The sequence below is a fragment of the Anabas testudineus genome, chromosome 11, assembly GCF_900324465.2.
Source record: "Anabas testudineus chromosome 11, fAnaTes1.2, whole genome shotgun sequence".
Taxonomy (NCBI): domain Eukaryota; kingdom Metazoa; phylum Chordata; class Actinopteri; order Anabantiformes; family Anabantidae; genus Anabas; species Anabas testudineus.
In genome coordinates, this window is record NC_046620.1 from 3,874,523 (window position 1) to 3,883,390 (window position 8,868).

Here is an 8,868-nt window from a genome sequence, read left to right on the forward strand (position 1 = left end):
GAAGGCATGGAGGAGATCTTTGGCTCTCTGAACTCACTACGACAGGAGATTGAGACCATGCGCTTCCCTCTGGGAACCCAGGAAAGCCCAGCCCGCACTTGCCAGGACCTGCACCTCAGTCAGCCGGACCTCAAAGACGGTGAGTACTGGCTTCCCCCATCTGGTTTTCATGTTGTTGATGTGATGATCACTTCTTTTCAACAAGTGGATGATGCTAAACCTAATTGTTTTCTTTTCATCACCCTCTGCAGGAGAGTACTGGATCGACCCCAACCAGGGCTGCTCCAGAGACTCCTTCAAGGTCTTCTGTAATTTCACCAATGGAGCTGAGACCTGCCTGTACCCCAGCAAGACCATCAGCACGGTCAGTCCACGAGTCGGCAACACAGTAAATTATTCATGGTATAATAAACATGTTGAATTAAAATGTGTCTCACTATAATATGTGATGTGGACAACTGTGGTCACAGGTGAAGATGAGCACGTGGAGCAAAGAGACCCCAGGATCCTGGTTCAGTGAGTTCTCCACTGGTAGTAAGGTTAGTAACTCTGTCTGTGAAACTCCTGTTCCTGTTCTTATGTATTTACTTTATTTTGTTCTCACCATCTGTTTTATTTCCTTCCTCTCTGTCCTTCATCACTTCCTCTTCGTCCTTCTCTCAGTTCCATTATGTGGACTCTAACGGGGATCCCGTGGGTGTAGTCCAGCTGGGCTTCCTGCGTCTCTTGAGCGTCCAGGCTCGTCAGAACCTCACCTACCACTGCCACCGCTCGTTGGCCTGGGCCGACCAAAGCACCAAGAACAACTACAGCAAGGCGCTGCACTTCCAGGGCGCCAACGATCACGAGCTGAGCTACGAGACCAGCCCGTACATCAAAGCTTTGGTCGACGGCTGCTCTGTGAGTGATCACCTCTAACAGTCTTTGTTCCCAATCATGCTGGATGTTTTCTACTTGTGACACTTGTCTCTCTTCTCTCTGTCCGTATCTCTGCAGTATCGTAAGGGCTTCGACAGGACAGTGCTGGAGATCAACACACCACAGGTGGAGCATCTTCCTCTGCTGGATATCAAGGTGTCAGACTTTGGGGAGAGCAACCAGCAGTTTGGCTTTGAAGTGGGACCTGTTTGTTTCCAAGGCTAAAAACACACACAAACCATGCAGAGAACAACACATGCAAATACTCGTGCACACACACACACGCACTTAGAGACACACTTTTATGTAATACATGCCCAGTAATTTGTAAATTAACTTGTAAATGATATGAAACACACACACAAACACACATTTACACACATACAGATGCTGTTGTGAGACAAACACGCTCAAGTACGAGTCTGGGGGAAGTAACATCACCCCAACAATTAATGGACTTCAAAAAAAAAAAGTAAAGAGGAGAGAAAATAACAAACCTCGCGGAGACGAGACCATCGGTTGGACCGCGAGAAAGGAAGAAGAAGAAACTTCGGAGTAAAACAGTGTTTTCTTTACCAGCAGCGAAAGGGGTCGGCCTCAGAAAGAGAGCAAGCCGACAACTTGAAGCCTGAAGCCCCCCCCGTCTCCGATCCCCCTCTCGCTCTTCTCTCCTCCCCGCTGTCCCTGTTTTTCCACTTATCTCACCTGCTCTACCTCCCTCCTCATCCTCCTCCTCCCAAAAAGGGTCACACTCAGACATCATTTCCATTTCTTTAGTTTCATGTTTACTCTGTGAGCAAATTGTTTGACAGTCGCTTGTTTGTCTACTTATGAACTAAAATCAAAACAGTAGACGCCAAAATCTGACAGGAAAAATGAAAAGGTCCAGTGGTTCATGTAGTTTTGAAGAAATGAACGAGAGTTTGGTGACTTGTCAGTCACGTTGCTCACAGTGGAAGCACAGAATAAACCTGAGCTCCTCTGTTTAATCAACTAAAAGAACCAGAGAATCAGTTCCGCCAGTTTCCACTAAGCGAATCTTCCACTCTTTTTAAAAATGTCTTGATGCATTTTTATTAAAACTGTGTGTTTAAAACTGTGATTCACAGCTCAAACTGATGATTACTATGCAGTGTTTTGCAGACAGGTTAATGGTTTTTAACTCGAATCTTTCCTCAGCATTGTTGATATAAAGTTGGACCAAACCTGCTGCACTGAGGCAGAACAGAACCTGGATCAGTGAATTTAAGCCATTGTTTTTGTAAACTGTGCTAAACCTGATGCTGTTGTACTCGCATGCATACTGGTGCCTTTTAATGTCTTTTACATCATGAATCTACCAGGGTTGCTACCACACACCAGTGCAGTATTTGCTGGTTCACGTTCTGGGTACTGTTTTCCATCCAGAACACGTTTGCTGATTTTGCATCCAAGAACAGAACATCATTAGAGTTTCATTTAAGTTCCCTCCTCTCTTTTTTACCTGCAGCAGTAAATAAAACATATGCTTTACTGAAAGAAACTGTGTGGCAAGGTGCTAATTATACTAAAGTATAAAAGTTCTAGTATTTTCCTCCATTTTCTTTAGTCTTCTTTTTAATTTCAAACAATTTCATGAAGCTTTTTTCTGGGGAAAATGTGCATTACACTCCATTTGTACAGAAATAGTGATATTCTATTGTATTTATTTAAAACAAACAGGGTGCTTTCAGATTAAAAAACACAAGGACCACCAAATATTCCAGTCAAATGTGGCGTTTGTATTTATTTCCTGTAGCTGATTGAAGGTCACATGAAGCGTGACTGAAGGTTACGTGTTAAACTTACTGCCAGTCTGAGTGATGGTGCTTCTGTTCACGCCCTGTCCAAACTCCTTTTGTACAACCAAAGAATCTGTGGCCATATTTTATTGTAATATCCCTTTTCTAGTGTTTTCGTCAACTGTACTGTGCTGTTTAATTTTGCTTCCACTGTAATGATTAAATGGTGACTCTCCCGTTCTGTCACATTGTTTGCTGTTTGACTTAGTGTATGTTGGTTTGCAGGTTATTGCTTCACTGGGCTTTAAATGTACCACATAATTACCGTTTACTGAGTCTGAGTCTGCTCCTGCATTGATGTAGGTGAAAAGTGTAAAACAAATAGAGGCCCACAACTTTCTGATCTGTTAAGTTTCCATCTGCGACCACAGCGGGTGGGGGAACGGGTGTGAGAGGGAGGGGACGACTCCTTCAGCCACCGTGACATTAATAAGACTTTTGTTTGTAAGTATTCATGGCTGTGGAGTGACACCAAACAGTGGGTCTGGATCAATTTGTTTTTTATTTGATTGTCTTTTTTTTTTTTTTTAATATAGCAGGGACCTGGGGTGGGATGGCCAAAACCTAAAAATAAAAATATCTGTGCTTGAGATTCTCCAGAGAGAATGACCTCAGCGATTTGTTTGTTTTTATTGTGTTGAAGACGAACGTTTCAACATAAAAATATGGTGCTGAAAAGAGAAAAAAGTCTTATTTTATAAAGTGTGTAAGTAATTTTTTTTTAAAATTCTTGTTTCTGTAATATATAATCTTTTTAAAAAGAGCTGCTTGACTCTTGTTTTTCTTCCAAACTCCTGCCATAACCACCATTACCTCTATCTTATTATACTACTAATCAAAAGCTACAATAAATAGGTCTGCGTTTCTGATAAACTACCAAAAAAGACCAAGTAATTTAAAATAAATCTCTCTCATACTTTCTTTAAAGTTGAGCGGTACAATAAACAAACTTGTTTCTCTAATGAATCATGCTTCTTATTATCTTCTTATCTACATATTTTAAGGTTGGACACAAGTTGAAGAGAAATTATAAAGATGATCATGATTTAATTTTGGACTTTTTATGCATTATTTTATAAATTATCTCTGATCAGATTTTAGTTTTTGTGACAGTAGGAACTGAAGTTCGAGGTTTTTGTAGCTACTCCGTTCAGTTAGACAGGAGCACAAGTCGTGTTGTTAGCCGGCTAGCATGATAGCTACTAGCTGTTGTTGTAGAGATGTTTACGAATTGGTTTTTGTAATATCTATGGTATTTTAATGTGATATGTGGTTATAGTTTGTTTTTTGGTGTCTAAAAATAATTCTAAAATCGTTTAGCGAAACATATTTTCCGGAATCGATGATTTCTGTTTTGTTAGTTTATGCTAACGTTAGCTGCTAGTTAGCTGCTCCAGGTTTTAATGGAAACTTAAAATTAGTTTTCTTTAAATCTTTACAGGAACCTTCAACTAGCGTTTTAATTATTAGTTTATTGAGATTTATGTGTTTGTTATTTTATACTCGGTAAAACAGCGACCTCGTGCGTCCTGGTCTTAAATTTCTTGGAGCATTTATTTTGTTCTTTTATGAAAAAACTAAAACAATCAGTTATTTTTTCCAGAAGTTAAAAAGTTGCGGCCACAACTGGAACAGAAACTTGTTTTTACAGGAGATGGTTTAATTTCTTTTCTTTTCTCACTTTGTGGCTCCTGTAAAACTTTGTTTAGTTGTGTTGAGAAGCATCAGCTCACAAACAAGAACAGAAACAACTGTGGTTAAAAGTTTGAAATGTGATCGTAGTGGAAGAAAAAACACCAAACACCACTAAAGAATGATGAATTAAAAGCAGTTTGACTCGGTGGCTCAGAAGTTTAACTGTCAGTGTGAAGACGTGGAGGTCGGTGGTTCAAACCCCGTCTGCTGTTTTAAACCCCAGTTTCCCAACATGTTTTATAAATGATCTCAGAGAACAGAACAAACATGAAGAGGCTCTGGTGGAGTTGTGGTAATGTTGTCAACAAGAACCTCTGTAAGAGGTGTAGATCTGAAGGTGGAGGTTCAATTCCCACTAAAACAAGTTAGAGGCAGAATAAACAGGACTCAGCTGATAAGAAGAGACTTAATTTATAGATTAAAAATCTCAACACTGCACAGAAACATGTTTATTGGCACAAAGTGTCTTAACACTGTAAAGTTCATGATCACAAAGAAATTACATTTATAAAACACAATCAACTCACTGTTAGAAACAGAACGTCTTCAACAATTAAATTAATTAGGCAGAAACTGGTCTCGTAACCGGGTGGCACGGTGGTGTGGTGGTTAGGACTGTAGCTTCACAGTAAGAAGGACCTAGGTTCAAATCTCACAGGGTAGAGTAGGTGGTGGTGGTGTAGTGGTTAGGACTCACAGGGTAGAGTAGGTGGTGGTGGTGTAGTGGTTAGGACTCACAGGGTAGAGTAGGTGGTGGTGTAGTGGTTAGGACTCACAGGGTAGAGTAGGTGGTGGTGGTGGTGGTTAGGACTGTCACCTCACAGGGTGGAGAAGGTGGAAGAGTAGAAAATGGGTTAGAGACAGGGTAGAAGGTAGGAAATACAAACTCCACACAGCAACTAGTTTGCAATAGTCCCTTGAACTCACTGCATGCCAAGCGACGGCACCCTAATCCTGAGGGGTTGGAGGTAACGGCTAGCAGGAATAGGGTGGGGTCGCTTGGTGTGCAGTGGTTAAATGACTATGCTGTGTACAGCCTTCTGCTGCATTAACTGATTTTTCCTTGCTGCCCCCCCATAACAGATGGGATTCATATTGCAGAGTCCTGCAATCCAGCTCTTCTTCTTCTTCTTCTTGCCATTCAGCTTAGCCAATGAAAAGGCCACCTGAAAAAGAAACATTTGGTTAACACAACACTTTTATGCTTAATTAGCCTAATATATGGTATAATTTAGCATCTAATAAAATATAAGCAATAGTTTTACATATTAAAATAAATGAAAAATAAAATTATCTTTTCAGAAAGAACCATTAAACCATTTAATCACTGTACCTGTGACTTCAATGCTTGTTCCTGTGATGTATCGAGAGTCGTCTGAGGCTAGAAAGGCACAGACATCAGCGACCTCTGCAGGAGGACAAAAAGAAAGACAGGAACAGAGTGAGGAGTGTTCAAATAAACAGATGAGAAGAAGCAGAGAAGTGGTGGAGAAGTTCTGAACAGAAGACAACAGTAGATTTTGTAACTTTCAGAACATTTTAAAGTTTTTCTGGCCACCAGGAAAATCTTGTTTAGTTGATGCAGCTGTAAAAGGTGTATTAAGAAATTAGAGATCAAGTTCAGAAGGTGAAAATAATTAAGTTAAAATGTTTGTAACTGACCTGCAGGTTCGCCCATTCTTCCCATAGGCACCAAAGACTTAATCTGAAACACACAAAACATAACATGGATTAAAGGAGGAGATCATCACTGTAGATTCACAGAGAGGAGACATGATGGAGTTAAAGGTAGTCTGACAGTTTAAACTAATCAAGAGACACCTTCCTTATAAACATTGTCCCACTGACCTCTAGTGGTAACAAATCAGATTTATTCAGTCGCTTTAAAACCACTCAGATAAAAATGTGATGTTTGTTACTGAACTCTGTTTAAACTTTAAATTTGTTTTGACTATTCGGGATCCATTTTGATCAGTCTGTCCTTCAGTGTTTGCTGTACCTTGCTAATAACTTTCTCTGGGACTTTATCCGTCATCGGAGTCGATATGAAACCGGGCAGCACACAGTTACAGCGAATCCCAAACCTGGAGGAGAGAATGAAAATCAAACACAGCAGATTCATTCATGATCGACTCCATGTGTCTTCACGCGTTCACCTTCTCACCTGCTGAGCTCTTTGGCTGCAGTTCTCGTTAAACCCTCCACTCCAGCTTTGGAGGCAGAGTAATTTGCCTGTCCGATGTTTCCCACCTGCAATTATTAACACAGATACAGGAATTAACTGATAGTGATTTAAATATCACTGCAAATGCATCAGATGCTGTGGTTTCTGGATTCTATTTAGCTTTTAAAGTAAAAATGTACTCGACAGATAAGGGTAAGTTTATTCTGTTGCCTCAGTCCAGGATGAAAAAAACAAACTTGAACCTTTAACAGTTACATCTCTCACTAAAAGGCTAATATTAATATGTAAAACACAGATAAAATACATTGCAGACCTCTTCTATCTCACCTTTCCCACGATGCTGCCCACAGTAATGATGGATCCTTTGGGAGCTCCACAGGCCACCAGAGCCTGAGCGACAGCCTGAGTGACCAAGAACGAGCCCTGTGGGACACACAGGAAGAGAAATGACTGAACAAATCACTTCAATGTGTTTATTCACCTACACTGTTTACAGTGATGACTTCTAGAAAGCAACCTAACAGACCCCTAACAGGAGCAACTTTTAACTGCTGTGAATTTTAGTTTCTTAATGATTTAAAACTGTCTGGATTCTGCTGCAGTTTGAATCATTGTGAAGGGAAGCAGATATTAAATGTAACAGAAAAGATAAAACTATATTTAAATGACTACTTTCTCGTAGTCTGCTACCTTCAGGTTGACCTGGACGACTCTGTCGAAGTGTTGCTCGTCCATGCTGAGCAGGAAGTCATCCTGTGTGATGCCGGCTGCGTTCACACACACTGACGGAGGCTGGAAGTAACGAGTCTGCAGAGGAAGAGGAGAACGTGAATTATCACCAGAAATGAAAACTATGTGTGTCCTATGGAAGAAGTTTGTCTTTTTACATCATAAATGTTACGACTTTAACAGAAACAGTGAGTGTTGGTGTCGGTCACACACCTGTATACTTGTCACCAGCTTTGTTACACTTTCTTTTGAGGACACGTCCACCACAGCGGCCATGTGACCCTGTCCTCTGAGGTCACTCGGCAGGCTCCCCAGCGTCTCATTGGCCGACTGCTCGCTGATGTCAGCAACCACCACGGAGGCGCCCTCAGAGGCAAGACGTAGACAGACCGCCCTCCCAATCCCACTGCCTCCTCCTGGGAGAGGAGAGAGAGACAGAGCAACAAATAAATGATCAACAGAGAAAGAAACTAGCAGATTAACAATAGTTAGTTGCAGCCTGGGACCAAAATACTGTGCAGCTCAGCTTATGAATTAATCTATAAGCTATTAATGGAATAATTTATAATGTTTAAGAGGGAAGATCACAGCTGCGAGATTCATTGATTTAATCCCAACATTTATCATGTTAACTGTATTAATATATCAATTTACATTTAGGAGATAAAACAACGAATCCAGTGAAACATTAACAGCCACATTAACAATCAAAAAATAACTGTGAGTCAGAGGTAAAGTCATATTTAAAGGTTTTACTTTAAAATCACATTATTAATTTAGCGATTCTGGTTTTAAGTTACCACTTTATTTAACAATCATAGTTCAAGACAATCTAAAATCCTGCAGATCTAAAAATCTGAGTCAAACTTTACCAAACATGCAGCTTTAACAAGACTCAGACCAGTTTAGTACAACAGGAATAAGGTATTTTAGTGTTTGTCTCGTTGAACCTGAATCTGATCTTAATGAAGTAAATTTAATGAAGTAAACTTAATGAAGTAAACTTAATGAAGCCTGAACATTTTTAATCTCTGTAGAATCTGGTTTATGAAGCTCATGTTGTACAAAACCGGACCAGAGCTCAACATCATGTTTCAACAACGTCAACTTCAGCCTGAAACTCATCATGTCAGAAAACTGTGCTGTGGTGAGAAGATGGTTCTGTTCAAGATGATCTGAACAGGTCCATGTACTTGTACTTGTACTTTTACGTGAGTACTTTGTGTACTTCTACCCGCTCGGAGAAGTTTCTTAGCTTATTCAGCTAAATTTAAAACTTAACGTGACTGAGGCTCAAATACAGAAAAACTTACAACTAAACCTCAACAACAAAGACACTCTGTAAAAAACGACGTATCTCGACAGTTTGTCTTCGTTTATTCACGTATCTACACAAACATAAAGGTGAATGTTGAACTATAAACTCACCTGTGACCACTGCTAACCTTGCTAAGAGCCTTGTGGCCGCCGCCATGATGCTTTTTATGTTGTTGTAGTTTCCGGTTCGTCCGCTAGATGGAG

At 40.3% G+C, this 8,868-nt stretch overlaps 2 protein-coding genes across 2 annotated transcripts in view; one reads left to right on the forward strand and one right to left on the reverse strand.

Moving 5' to 3' along the window:
- The window catches only part of col11a2 (collagen, type XI, alpha 2), a 39,320-nt gene extending 35,910 nt beyond the window's left edge, over positions 1 to 3,410 (forward strand). Inside the window, 5 exon segments of the mRNA XM_026350003.1 lie at positions 1 to 139; positions 252 to 364; positions 471 to 539; positions 664 to 900; positions 997 to 3,410. Coding sequence (XP_026205788.1) covers positions 1 to 139; positions 252 to 364; positions 471 to 539; positions 664 to 900; positions 997 to 1,143 — 705 coding nt within the window. The 3' untranslated portion in view covers positions 1,144 to 3,410.
- A 1,688-nt stretch (positions 3,411 to 5,098) lies between these two features.
- hsd17b8 (hydroxysteroid (17-beta) dehydrogenase 8) lies at positions 5,099 to 8,868 on the reverse strand. Its single transcript, XM_026346907.1, has 9 exons — positions 8,776 to 8,868; positions 7,561 to 7,763; positions 7,309 to 7,425; positions 6,946 to 7,041; positions 6,598 to 6,683; positions 6,433 to 6,517; positions 6,096 to 6,138; positions 5,767 to 5,841; positions 5,099 to 5,599 (listed from the first exon to the last, which is right to left on the reverse strand). Exons 1-9 carry the CDS (start codon positions 8,819 to 8,821, stop codon positions 5,580 to 5,582), a joined length of 771 nt encoding a protein of 256 aa, XP_026202692.1. The 5' UTR covers positions 8,822 to 8,868; the 3' UTR covers positions 5,099 to 5,579.

Coding starts and splice junctions, on each gene's coding strand:
- hsd17b8 (XM_026346907.1), bottom strand. CDS start 8,821: ATGGCGGCGGCCACAAGGCTCTTAGCAAGGTTAGCAGTGGTCACAG. Junction 6,684..6,945: donor TGGGCAGCATCGTGGGAAAG/GTGAGATAGAAG, acceptor TAATAATTGCAG/GTGGGAAACATCGGACAGGC. Junction 5,600..5,766: donor AACAAGCATTGAAGTCACAG/GTACAGTGATTA, acceptor TTTCTTTTTCAG/GTGGCCTTTTCATTGGCTAA.